We start from the raw sequence: 14,236 nt of genomic DNA, 5'->3' as shown, positions 1-14,236 counted from the left end.
AAAAAAACAAAATGAAACAAGAAAAAGGACAAGGGGACTGGAGAGATGGCTTAGTGGTTAAAGGTCCTTTGTTTGCCAAACCTGAAAGCTGGATGACCTAGGTTCAATTTATCAATGCCCACATAAAGCCAGATGCACAAAGTGACCCATGCATCTGTGGATTGTTTACAGTGTCAGGAGGTACTGGTGTACCCATAATCACTGTCTGTCTTTCTTTCTCTCCCTTTTTTTTTTTTTTTTTTTTGAGGTAGGGTCTTGCTGTAGTTTAGGCTGACCTGGAATTCATTAGGTAGTCCTAGGGTGGACTGGAACTCACGACAGTCCTCCTACCTCTGCCTCATGAATGCTGGGATTAAAGGCTTGTGTCAACATGCCTGGCCCACCCCGTGTTTTTTATAGTATAATGTAGATGTATTTTTTTTTGTTTATTTTTATTTACTTATTTATTTGACAGCAACAGAGAGAGAAAGAGACAGAGAGAGAATGGGCACACCAGGGCCTCCAGCCAGTGCAAACGAATTCCAGACGCATGCGCCCCCTTGTGCAGCTGGCTAACGTGGGTCCTGGGGAATGGAGGCTTGAACCGTGGTCCTTAGGCTTCACAGGCAAGCGCTTAACTGCCAAGCCATCTCTCCTGCCCTAATGTAGATGTATTAAAAGTAAGAGTAGGGCTGGGCTTGGTGGCGCACACCTTTAATCCCAGCATTCAGGATGCAGAGGTAGCAGGATTGCCGTGAGCTTGAGGCCACCCTGGGACTACCTAGTGAATTAATTCCAGGTCAGCCTGGGCTAGAGTGAGACCCTGGCCGAAAAAAAGGGGGGGGGGGGTGGCAAGATGGCATAAGGTAGCACATGAGTCTGGAGTTTGTTTGTAGTGGCTAAAGGCCCATTCTGTCTGTCTCTCTTCTCTGTATCTCTCTGCTTGCAAATAAAAATTTTAAAAAAGGGCTGAGCCAGGCGTGGTGGCGCACACCTTAATCCCAGCACTCGGGAAGCAGAGGTAAGAGAACCGTCATGAGTTCGAGGCCACCCTGAGACTACATAGTTAGTCAGCCTGGACCAGAGTAAGAACCTACCTCAAAAAAAAAAAAAAAAAAAAGAAAAAAAAGGGCTGAGCTGGGGCAGTTGGACCTGTCAAAGTCTTATGACAATCACAGTCTAATAGTGAGGTTCTGTTTCAAATAATAATAATAAGAAGAAGATATAGAGGAGGAATTTTTCCTGTTAAAACCCCTCCCAGGTATGTGTAAGAGGAGGTCCTCTCTCAGATTTGGAGCTTTCTGCTTCTTTTCTCTTAAAATAAACCTTTCATACTTTACCCTTGAAAATTAAATAAAGCAAGCCAGGTGTGAGTTTGAGGCCACCCTTGAGACTGCATAGTTAATTCTAGGTCAGCCAGAGCCAGAGTGAGACTCTACCTCAAAAAAACAAAAAAAAAAACAAAAACAAAAACAAAACAAAACAAAAAAACAGAGAGAGAGAGAGAGAGAGAGAGAGAGAAAGAAAACTCCAGACATGGTGGCCCACACCTTTAATCCCAGCATTTGGGATGCAGAGGTAGGAGGATGTCTTTGAGTTCCAGGTCAGCCTGGGCTACAGTTGAGACCCTATGACTAAATAAATGAATAAATAAACAAACAAACAAATAGAAAAGAGGGCTGGAGAGATAGCTTGGTGGTTAAGACACTTGTCTGCAAAGCCATAGGACTCAGGTTCGATTCCCCAGTACCCCTATAAAGCCAGATGCACAAGGTGGCACATGTGTATGGAGCTCATCTGCAGTGGCTAGAGGCTCTGGTGTGCCCATTCTCCTCTATCTGCCTCTTTCTCTAACCAATAAATAAAACAAAACAAAAAGCCATATTTCATCATTTCCACTTTTTAAAATTTATATTATTTCCTTCCAATTTTACAAGTTTACCCTGTGCTCTGCACAGATTTTCTTCTTTCTTTCTTTTTATTTATTTATTTTTTTCTTTCAAGGTAGGGTCTCACTGTAGCCCAGAAAGACCCAGAACTCACTATGTGGTTGCAGGCTATCCTCAAACTCAAGTCCTCTTACCTCTGCTGGGATGAAAGATGTGTACCACCATGCCCAGACTCATAAATTTGTTGTTGTTGTTTTTCAAGGTAGGGTCTTGTTCTAGCTCAAGCTGACCTAGAATTCACTAGGTAGTCTCAAGGATGGCTTCAAACTCACGGTCATCCTCCTACCTCTGCCTCCCAAGTGCTAGGATTAAAGGCATGCCCCACCATGACTTGCCTCATAAAAACTTCTAAATGGCTCATTCTAAGGCACTCTACAGAAGCTACAGGGCCTTGTGTAGTTACCATAGGCATAATATAAAGAATAAAATTTTAGCTGGGCATGGTGGCGCACACCTTTAATCCCAGCACTCAGGAGGCAGAGGTAGGACGATGGCTCTGAGTTCGAGGCGACCCTGAGAATTCAGAGTGAATTCCAGGTCAGCCTGGGCTACCGTGAGACCCTACTTCAAAGCACAAAAGAAACAAAAACAAACAAAAAATGGATAATACAAAAAAAAAAGCACAAAACAATACTAGGCATGGAGCTGGGCGTGGTGGCACATGTCTTTAATCCCAGCACTCTGGAGGCAGATCACTGTGAGTTCAAGGCCACCCCGAGACTACATAGTGAATTTCAGCCTGGAGTAGAGTGAAACCCTACATCGAAAAACAAAAACAAAAAAACAATATTAGGCATGGTAGCTCATGCCTTTAATCCCAACACCTGGGAGATTGTGGTCAGAGAAAAATCTAAAGTCTCAGGTTTGCCTGGGTTACAGAGTAAATTCCAGGTCAACTTAGGCTACAACAATATCCTGAATCAAAAACAAACAAGTGGGGCTGAAGGGATCGCTTAGCGGTTAAGGCTTTTGCCTGCAAAGCCAAAGGACCCAGGTTTGATTCCCCAGGACCCACGTTAGCTAGATGTACAAGGGGGGTTATGCGTCTGGAGTTCATTTGCAGTGGCTGGAGGCCCTGACATGCCCACTCTCTCTCTCTCCCTTTATCTGTCAAATAAATAAATAAGTAAAAATAAACATATTTAAAAACAAACAAGCCAACCATGGTGGCACATGGAGTTGGAGAAGTAGGACTGCCATGAGCTCAAGGCCACCCTAAGACTACACTGTGAGTTCCAGGACAGCCTGGGCTAGAGTGAGAATTTACTTCAAAAAAAAAAAAAAAGCCAGGGGTAGTGGCAGATGCCTTTAATCCCAGCACTCGAGAGGCAGAGGTAGGAGGATTGCTGTGAATTCAAGGCCAGCCCGAGAATACAGAGTGAATTCCAGGTCAGTCTGAGCTAGAGTGAGACCCTACCTTGAAAAGCCAAAAATAAAAAGGACAACACAATGTATTGCTCTGCCTAGTTTCCAACTCAACCTTTGGACAGGAATTCTTGTTATAAGCTTTTTGTTTATCCCTGTAGGCAAAAAACACAAATAGGACTAAGAACACAAACATGTTACACAGTACACAGATGCTCCCTTCCTTTTCACAGATTGGCATATAGCCTACTAACTAATGTCTATAGTCAGCACCATACTGTTCTCTCTTTTTTCTGTAAAAGCCATAAACTTAAGCTATTCAGGGCTGGACAGATGGCTTAGCAGTTAAAGCACTTGCCTGCAAAGCCAAAGGACTCAGGTTCGAGTCCCTAGGACCCATGTAAGCCCTATGCACAGTGGCACATGTGTCTGGAGTTTACTTACAGCAGCTGCCTCTCTCTCTCAAATAAAAAAATAAATTCTTTTTTTTTTTTTTTTTTTGAGGTAGGGTCTCACTCTAGCTCAGGCTGACCTGGAGTTCACTCTGTATTCTCAGGGTGGCCCCAACTGTGATCCAATTACCTCTGCCTCCCAAGTGCTGAGATTAAATGAAGCGCCTCCGTGCCCAGCTAGGTTTTTTTTGTTATTATTACTCACTTATTTACTAGAGACAGAGAGAGAGCTTCACAGGCAAGATCTTTAACCACTAAACAATCTCCTGCCCTTTTGTTATTTTTTTAAGATTTACTTTTTATTTATTAGAGACAGAGAGAGAGAGAGAGAGAAAAAAAAAAAACAGAGAGAGAATGGGTGCACTAGGGCCTCCAGCCACTGCCAAACAAACTCCAGACACATGTGCCACCTTGTACATCTGGCTTAGGTGGGAACTGGATAATCAAACCTAGGTTCTTAGGCTTCACAGGCATGTACCTTAACCACTACAATCTAGCCCCCTTTCATTTTTTTGAATAGTAAAAAGGTACAAGTTTATCTTATAAAAACTACCATTTAAAAGTTATTCATTTGGGATAGAGAGATGGCTTAGCGGTTAAGGTATTTGCCTGCAAAGCCAAAGGACCCAGGTTCAATTCCCCAGGACCCACAGAAACCAGATGCACAAGGGGCACCTGCATCTGGAGTTTGTTTGCAGTGGCTATAGGCCCTGGAGTACCCATTCTCTCTGTGTCTGTCTCTCTTCTATCACTCTTTCTCTGCTTGCATATAAATAAATAAAAATAAATTTTAAAAAAGTTATTCATTTGATCATCCCTCCTCATAGCAAAATAAATTTTAAAAAAAGGGTAGGAGGGGTACTGGAGATTAAAAGCCCCAGGGATCATAGCAGAGGTAGTTCGTGTCTGGGGAATGAAATGCCAGGAGGCACAATTGGTAGCTAAGTGATGACAAGATTGCTGGGGTATGGATGGAAAAGATGAGGTGGCACAGGGAAGGGCAGGGCCACTAGGGCCTAGTGCTGGGACCCATCCAGAAACTGGCATTACTCTTTCCTAGTCCCCCAAGCTCACATCCTAGTCTGCCTCCATTCCCTCTGTCTTCACTTGCACCTGGGGCATCTGTCCATTGCTAGACTCCACCCTAGCAAAGAGGGTGGGGCATCAGCTCCAGCAGCTGTCTGTGGCTTCTCTGTGTAGAAGTGTGTGTGGTTCCTGGTCCCTTTGGGCATTCAGTTGCTCCTCACACCTTAGCTAGTCTCTCCGTCCATCCACTGCCCCTGAAAATCTGGACCAGCTGCCTGTTCCTGAGCTTACCACTTAGGCCTTTAGGCCTTGGCACATGCTCACACCTGGCTCAAAGTACTTTAAAAAAAAATTATTTTTATTTATTTATTAGAGACACAGAGAGAGGGAGAGAGGGAGAATGAGTGTGCCAGGGCTTCCAGCCACTGTAAACCAACTCCAGATGCAGGCACCACCATGTACATCTGGCTTACGTGGGACCTGGATCCTTAGGCTTTGCAGCCATGCGCCTTAACTGCTAAGCCATCTCTCCAGCCTCAAAGTGCTTTTGTTTTTTCAAGGTAGGGTTTCACTCTAGCCCAGACTGACCTGGAATTCACTATGTAGTCTCAAGGTGGTTTTGAACTCTTGGCAATTCTCCTACCTCTGCCTCCCCAAGTGCTGGGATTAAAGGAGTACACAACCACACCTGGCTCGCTATTTATTTATTTGCAAGTGACAGACAGGAAAGAGAGAATGCATCAGGGCCTCCAGCCACTACAAAATGAACTTGAGATGCATGTGCCACCTGTTGCATTTAGCTTATGTGGGTCCTAGGGAATTGAACCTGGGTCCTTTGGCTTTGCAAGCAAGTGCCTTATCCACTAAGCCATCTCTCCAGCCCTTGAATGATTTTTTTTTTTTTTTTTTTTGGTTTTTTGAGGTAGGGTCTCACTCTAGCTCAGGCTGACCTAGAATTCACTATGTAGTCTCACGGTGGTCCACCTACCTCTGCTTCCCAAGTGCTGGGATTAAAGGCGTGTACCACCATGCCCAGTTTGAATGATCTTTTTTTTTAAAAAAAATATTTTTTGTTCATTTTTTATTTATTTATTTGAGAGCGACAGACATAGGGAGAAAGACAGATAGAGGGAGAGAGAGAGAATGGGCACGCCAGGGCTTCCAGCCACTGCAAACGAACTCTAGACGCATGCGCCCACTTGTGCATCTGGCTAACGTGGGACCTGGGGAACCGAGCCTTGAACCGGGGTCCTTAGGCTTCGCAGGCAAGTGCTTAACTGCTAAGCCATCTCTCCAGCCCTGAATGATCTTTTTGATGTGTTCTTATTTTCTGTTTGCCAGTATTTTTTTTGGGGGGGGGGGGTTCAAGGTAGGTTCTCACACTAGCCCAGGCTGGCCTGAAATTCACTATGTAGTCTCAGGGTTGTCTTGAACTCACAGCAATCCTCCTGCCTTTGCCTCTTGAGTGCTGGGATTAAAGGCATGCGCTACCACGCCCTGTAATGCCCAGCTATTTTTTTTTAAAGTGCTCAGCTTTTTTCACATGAGTGCTAGGGATCAAACTAAGTTCCTCATGAATAAGCAGCAAGTGTTCTTACCTACTGGTCATTTTCCAAGCCCAATGAAATTTCAATATATATATACACACACACACACACATATATATATATATATATTATTGTACTTGTATATATACATACATACATACACACACATACATACATATATATTTGGTGTGTGTGTGTGTGTGTGTGTGTGTGTGTGTATGCATATGGTGGCTACATGTATGTGCACATACATGTGGAGGTCAGAGAAAGATGTTTAAATAAATAAATAAAACATAGGGCCTCAAGCATACTAAATTCACTCTACCCCTTATCTCTAACCCCAGCCCCCACAATTGAGATTTGCAATGTCTGCTTTTTGCTTTAAACATTTTTTTTCTCTTGAGGTAGTGACTCACTCTAGCTCAGGCTGTCCTTGAACTCACAGAGATCCTTCTACCTCTGCCTCCTGAGTGCTGCTATCAAAGGCATGTACCACCACACCCAGCAAAATTTTCTTGATTTTTTTAATAGAGACTGATTGAGAGGGGGAAGGGATGTGATGGAGAATAGAGTTTCAAAGGAGAAAGTGGGGAGAGGGAGGGAATTATCATGGGATATTGTTTACAATTATGGAAGTTGCCAATAAAAAAAGTAAAGAATTTTTTTCTTGATTTATTAAAAAAATATTTATTTGCAAAGAGAGAAAGAGGGCCAGGTGTGGTGGTGCATGCCTTTAATCCCAGCACTTGGGAGGCAGAGGCAGGAAGATCACCGTGAATTCGAGGCCACCCTGAGACCACATAGTTAATTCCAGGTCAGCCTGGACCAGAGTGAGACCCTACATCGAAAAACCAAGAAAAAAAAAAAAGAGAGAGAGAGAAAGAGGGAGAGAGAGAATGGGTGTGCCAGGGCCTCTAGATGCTGCAAACAAACTACAGAACCATGCGACATTTTGCATCTGGCTTTACGTGGGTACTGGAGAAACAACTTTGCAGGCAAGCACCTTTGACTGTTGAACCATCTCTCCAGCCCTGCTTAAACACTTTTTTTTTTAATTTTAAAAGAAACTATATTAAAAATATTTTACTTATTTCAGCTGGGCATGGTGGCACACGCCTTTAATCCCAGCACTCAGGAGGCAGAGGTAGGAGGATCACTTTGAGTTCAAGGTCACCCTGAGACCACAGAGTGAATTCCAGGTCAGTTATTTATTTGAGAAAGAGAGATATATATAGAGAGAATAGGTGTACCAGGGCCTCTTGCCATTGCCAACAGACTCCAGATGCATGTGCCACCTTGTGCATCTGGCTTACTGGGGAATTGAACCTGATCCTTGGGCTTTGTAGGCAGCACCTTAACAGCTAAGCCATCTCTCCAGCCACATTAAACACTTTAAGAAATTATTTATTTATTTATTTAATAGAGAGAGAGAGAGAGAGAGAAAGATACAGAGAAAGAAGTACAGAGAGAATGAATATGGGTGTGCCAAGGCTTCCTGCCACTGCAAACAAGCGCCAGACATGGGCTACTTTGGGCTTCTGGCTTTATGTGGATATTGGAGAACTGAACCCAGGTCATCAGGCTTTGCAAGCAACTGCCTTTATCTGCTAAGCCATCTCTCCAGACCTACTTTTTTACATTAAAAAAAATTTTACACTTTTATTTTGCATATTCTGAAACATTTTATCAGTATTTTCTACTCATTAGGCACTAAATGCCTAAAAACTAAAACTTAGCCAGGTATGGTGGTGCACACCTTTAATCCCAGTACTCAGGAGGCCGAGAAAGGAGGATCACTGTAAGTTTGAGGCCATCGTTAAGTCTACATAGTGAATTCTAGGCCAGCCTGGGCTAGAGTAAGACGCTACCTTGAAAAATCAAGAAAAAAAAACAAAAAACCTAAAACTTCCAGGGAGGGTGACAATTATCAGTGAAATGAACACACAGTAGGTAAAAAGGTTGAAACACTCTAAGAATTTTCATGCTTCACTCTAACAGCACTATATGTGTACTTTTAATTGCTCTTACCCATTTGTTGAAAAAGGAGACAAAGCCATATCCCTTAGACTTTCCTGTTGCCATGTCTTTGACCACTCGGGCATCTCTGTAAACAAAACAATCAGAAATTGAGGTTTGTAAACTGTCCTCTGGATAAAAAAAAAAAAAATGAGAATTTTATATGCAACTTATTGTCATGTTTTATCATCATTAAAAGTAAACCTTGCCAGGCATGGTGGCACATGCCTTTAATCCCAGCACTTGGAAGGTAGAGTTAGGAGGATCGCCATGAGTTCAAAGCCACCCTGAGACTACATAGTGAATTCCAGGTCAGCCTGGGCTAGAGTGAGACCCTACCTCGGGAAAAAAAGAAAGAAAGAAAGAAAGAGAGAGAGAGAGAGAGAGAGAGAGAGAAAGAAAGAAAGAAAGAAAGAAAGAAAGAAAGAAAGAAAGAAAGAAAGAAAGAAAGAAAGAAAGAAAGAAAGAAAAGAAAGAAAGAAATAAATTAAACCTTTAGGGCTGGAGAAATGGCTTAGCAGTTAAGGCACTTGCCTATGAAGCCTAAGGACCCATGTTTGACTCTCTATATCCCATATAAGCCAGATGCACAAGATGATGCAAGCATACAAGGTCACACATGCGCAGAAGGGAGCACATGCATATGGAGTTCAATTGCAGTAGCTTGAGGTCCTAGCACACCAATTCTCTCCCCCTCTTTTTCTCCCCTCCCCTCTTCCAAAAAAGGCCATGAGCTGGGCATGGTGGCGTATGCCCTTAATCTCAGCAATTGAGAGACAGAGGTAGGAGGATCACCATGAGTTCCAGGACACCCTGAGCTAGATTGAGATCCTACCTCGAAAAATAAAACACAAAAAATAAAAAATGAAAATTGGGAACTAAAAGGATTACAAAGTCATATATTGGCTACAATTGGGAACTTTAAGGATTACAAAGTCATATATTGCCTAAATTAATCAGTTTATACAGCTATTGGAGGGGCTAGGATACATTTTGAGAGCTTGACATTTCAGAAATGCTAAGTCATTGAAGAAAAATACTAAATAACATAAGCTTAAACTACACAAGAGAAAATTTTATACTGAATTTCATAATAGCATTCATATTAAGATTGATTGGAAACTACAAGATAGAAAAGCAATGTTTTAAAAATTCAGAAAGTAAAAAGGCATGCCAACATTTATCCACTGTGAACCGTAGTTTGTAGTTAGCCAGGGCAACTCTGTCCATTCTTCAGAGACACTCTGCAAAATAACCAGAGCCCTATTATTTGAGATTGAGTAAAACCCAGCCATTGACAGCTAAAACTCTGTATGTCTAAAAATTGGGCTTCACAGGCAATCTGCTTTTATATACACACACACATACACACACATAAATATATATGTATATATATAATATTATATTATATTATTTTTATTTATTTGAAAGAGGAAGAGAAAGAAAGAATGATAGAGGAGGAGAGAGAGAATAGGCACACCAAGGCCTCTAGCCCCTGCAGTCAAACTCCAAACTCATGTGTCACCTTGTGCATCTGGCTTACATGGGTCCTGGAGAATCGAACCTGGATCCTTTTGGCTTTGCAGGTTAGCTCCTTAACCACTAAGCCATCTCTCCAGCCCCCAATCTGCTTTTAAGTTAGCCAGGTATGTCATAATGCTTGCTCTCTCAGGACACATGAACAAAACAGGTACTTTTACAACAAAAATCCAAATCAGAAAGCCATGCAATGGATATTTTAGCTAAAGTACACATAAGCATATTTTAGATCAATTTTGAAGTGATTTATTAAGTGCAGTCAAAATGACAAAGAGGTGGGCTGGAGAGGTTAAGTGGTTACGTTGGTTGCCTGTGACGCCTCAGGACCCATGTTTGATCCCTCAGTACCCATATAAGCCAGATATACAAGGTGGTGCATGTGTCTGGGGTTCGTTTTCAGTAGCTGGAGGCCCTGGTGCACCTATTCTTTCTCTCTCCATCTGCTTCTTTCTCTCTCTCTCAAATAAATAAAACTAAATTTAAAAAATGACCAAGAAAGCCAGACGTGGTGGCACACAACTTTAATCCCAGCACTTGGGAGGCAGAATTAGGAGGATCACCATGAGTTCCAGGCCACCCTGAGACGACATAATTACTAAATACTACATATGAGCTAGAGTGAGACCTTACCTTGAAAAAGAAAACAAACAAACATCAACAAAAAAAAGAGGTTCTGGTAAACAGAGAAAATTAATATCTTTTCTCAACATATAAATAGTATTAAATTATCTACATAGTACACATGTATTTAATTTTGTACATAACCAACTTGTACACTAAAACTTGCTAGATTATCCTAAACTCAACAAAAAGAAAGATTTCTGTAAATTATGGAATTTACTAATTTTTTACTAAATATTTTAATAGGTCACCATTTATTATACCTTTTCTAAATCAAGTACTGTTATAGGCAGACTACAGAGAATATTTACTGTAAGTCCTTCAAAATAATTATCAAATTGTCTCCTTTAAATACAAACAACAAATTGGGCGTGGTTGGGCACACCTTTAATCCCCAGGCCAAGGTAGGAGAATTACTGTGAGTTCAAGGACAGCCTAGGCTGTTTAAAAAAAAAAATTCAGAGACTTAAAAATATAGTGCAACATTTTATTCACACGCCTTTAATCCCAGCACTCAAAAGGCAGACATAGGAGGATTGCTGTGGGTTCAAGGCCACCCTGAGACTACATAGTGATTTCTAGGTCAACGTGGGCTAGAGCAAGACCCTACCTCGAAAACACAAAAACAAAAACAAAATACTGATATTAAAAGCCATGAAACTGATAACATTTGAAAGTCATTTAACTAAACAATCTTTGTCTACTCTGGAATTTTAGAAAAGCTACTCCTAGGCACTAGAGAGATGGCTTAGCGGTTAAGCTTGCCTTAAGCCAGATGTACATGGTGGCACATGCATCTGGAGTTTGCAATGGCTAACGGCCCTAGCATGCCCATTCTCTCTCTATCTACCTCTTTCTCTCTCTCTCCCTCTCTCACTCAAATAAATTAATGAATTAGTATTTTTTTTAAAAAAGAGAAAAGCTACTTCTAAATCAAAGATTTGCCAAAATAGCTATTTTATTTGTTCACAATGTTGGAAAATGACTTTTCTCTTCCAACATTCAATTCCTATGCCTCTCCATATAGGGCTCATTCAAAAAGGAGCAGCAAAGATCTAGACCCAGATCCCGAAGTCTTTTTTGGTCCTGGACTACTATGAGGGTAGGATGTAATTTCTAACATATGAAACATTCTGCCTTCAGGGACGTACAGAGTTCTCTGGAGGCCAAAGATTAATAACTTCTTAGTCTGGAAAGCAAATTAACCATTACTGAAATTCTTCAACAGATAAAGAGGAACAATAAAAAAAATTAAAGCTTTACTTATTTTAACCAGTTCTCACAAAGAAAATTGTGATGTTAAGAAGACTATACTTATGAACTCTAATTTTTTTTTTTTTTTTTTTTTTTTTGAGGTAGGAGCTCATTCTAGCCTAGGCTGACCTGGAATTCACATTGTAGTAGCAATCCTCCCACAACTGCCTCCCAAGTGCTAGGATTAAAAGCTTGCACCACCATACCTAGTTTTTTTCTTTTTTTGTTTTCTGAGGTTAGGTCTCACTCTAGCACAGGCTGGCCTGGAATTCACTATGTAGTCTTAGGGTGGACTTGAACTCCCGGCATAATCCTACCTCTGCCTCCAAAGTGCTGGGATTAAAGGCATGCACCACCACGCCCAGCCTTTTTTTTTTTTTTTTAATATTTTATAGAGATACCAACAGAGAGAGGAAGAGAGGAAGTATAGGCATGCTATGGCTTCTAACCACTGCAAAGGAACATCAGATGCATACACCACTTGATACATCTGGCTTACATGGGCACTGGGGATTCAAACTCGGGTCATTAGGCTACGTAAGCAAGCACTTTAAATGCTAAACTATCTCTCCAGCTCTCAGCCCTAAATCTTTGTTTTTTTTTGGGGGGGTGTGGTTTTTAGAGGTAGGGTCTTGCTCTAGCCCAGGTTGACCTGGAATTCACTATGTAGTCTTGAGGTGACCTTGAACTCATGATGATCCTCCTACTTTTGCCTCCCAAGTGCTGGGATTAAAGGTTTGCTCACCATACCCAGCTGAGCCCTAATCTTTTTGTTTGTTTGTTTTATTTTATTTTTGTTTTTTGGAGGTAGGGTCTCACTTTAGCCCAGGCTGACCCGGAATCAATTCACTAAGTAGTCTCAGGCTGGCCTCAACCTCACAGCAATCCTACCTCTGCCTCCAGAGTGCTGGGATTAAAGGCATGCGTAATCACGCCTGGCTTTTTTAGTTTTTCAAGGTAAGGTCTCACTCTAACTCAGTAAACCCTAATCTTAATCTTTAAAGCTGTACTTCCTCAGTCACTGTGAATGAAACAATAAAAACTTTGGAACTAATAATCAAAACTAACTGCCATTAACTTCTCAGTCTCCTCACCTATCTGCTATATTCAAAGCAAGCCACCTTTTTACTATTCTTCTAGCTGACAAAGTAATAAAGGAATTGGAAACTCTAAATAAAAAATGTTCCAAATTCAACAAATAATCCAAAATAAATATTGAAAACTACCTGTTATTTCTACTGTAATATGACATACTTTTCTAAGTATGAAAGTTTTCCTATGATGAAAGCTACCTTTACAAAGAGCTTAAAATTAAGATAGTGCTGTTTCAAACATTGTAGGACTCTAGTTAATAGCTAAAGTGCAAGGGTATTATAGAACTGCTTGAATTAACTCCTTAGTCATAGCATAAAGTCACTAAAGATTAACAGTTACAGCAAAACATCTACATAAGAAGTTATAACACAGCCGGGCGTGGTGGCGCACACCTTTAAACCCAGCACTCGGGAGGCAGAGGTAGGAGGATCACCGAGAGTTTGAGGCCACCCTGAGAATACATAGTGAATTCCAGGTCAGCCTGAGCTAGAGACCCTACCTTGGAAAACCAAAAAAAACAAAAAAACAAAAAACAAAAAAAAGAAGTTATAACGCACAAAATGACAAATAAGTCATAAACTATTGCTGAGACAAAATTCTGAGATAACCCTCTTCCCTTTCATGACTGATCTTCACTCTTTGTTGCTGATCTCCTGAATAATGGCTTAATCTGTGTTAAAATTAATGTCCCAAGTCCACAAGAGATATTTTAAAGTTATTCTAACATGAAATTATTTCTAATTAAAAGCATTTTATTTATCACGTTACTTACGATATTCTTCCAAATGGTGCAAAAGCTGCTTTTATATCTTCAGTTGTAATTTCTGGACTGAGGTCACCAACAAACACATGGAAATGATCTTATAAAAGGAAGGAAGGGGAAGTGAAAAGAAAAATAGAACTTTAGAATTTAAAAAACACTAAAATCAATGCAATAAAATATGTACGGATTATAATAAATTATAAATAAGACACTATCCTATCTATAAAACTCTATCATTTTAAAAATAACAAATCAAGGGAATAATATAAGAAAAATTCTTTTAGAAAGACTGATGGCTAACTAGACAGACACATAAGTTGTACATCTACTTAGAGTCAATTGTTATTAAAGTCTAATAAAATAAACTAATACATAACAAGCTTCAATTCTGCAAAAAATGTAAAAACTTAGTTAGCATTTTAAGAGCAATTATTTACTTTAAGTCATTTTACCACTATATTTAGGATTTATAAATTATAACAAAATAGTGGTAGTGTCCAATATGTACACTAGATTTGCCTTTATTAAGGCAATTTGCTGAAGCTAGCTACATGATATACTTGGTTTAACCAATATTTTGTGAAGAACAATCAAAGAAATACCTTGCATTGCAACAGTTTGATGTTAAAG

General features: G+C 40.6%; 1 protein-coding gene across 7 annotated transcripts in view; it reads right to left on the bottom strand.

Moving 5' to 3' along the window:
* The window catches only part of Tia1 (TIA1 cytotoxic granule associated RNA binding protein), a 68,740-nt gene that overhangs the window by 18,132 nt on the left and 36,372 nt on the right, over window positions 1–14,236 (bottom strand). For 6 of the 7 annotated variants that reach the window (XM_045152524.1, XM_045152526.1, XM_045152523.1 and 3 more), the window contains 2 exons: window positions 13,616–13,703; window positions 8,347–8,422 (listed from right to left, as the gene is read on the bottom strand). In XM_045152524.1, the coding sequence (XP_045008459.1) occupies window positions 8,347–8,422; window positions 13,616–13,703 (164 nt within the window). Of the gene's footprint in view, window positions 1–8,304; window positions 8,423–13,615; window positions 13,704–14,236 lie in introns of those variants that run through there. The other variant, XM_045152527.1, reaches the window with a different exon arrangement.

The sequence above is a fragment of the Jaculus jaculus genome, chromosome 6 (assembly GCF_020740685.1).
Source record: "Jaculus jaculus isolate mJacJac1 chromosome 6, mJacJac1.mat.Y.cur, whole genome shotgun sequence".
Classification (NCBI taxonomy): domain Eukaryota; kingdom Metazoa; phylum Chordata; class Mammalia; order Rodentia; family Dipodidae; genus Jaculus; species Jaculus jaculus.
This window is presented reverse-complemented; position numbering and strand designations above follow the sequence as displayed.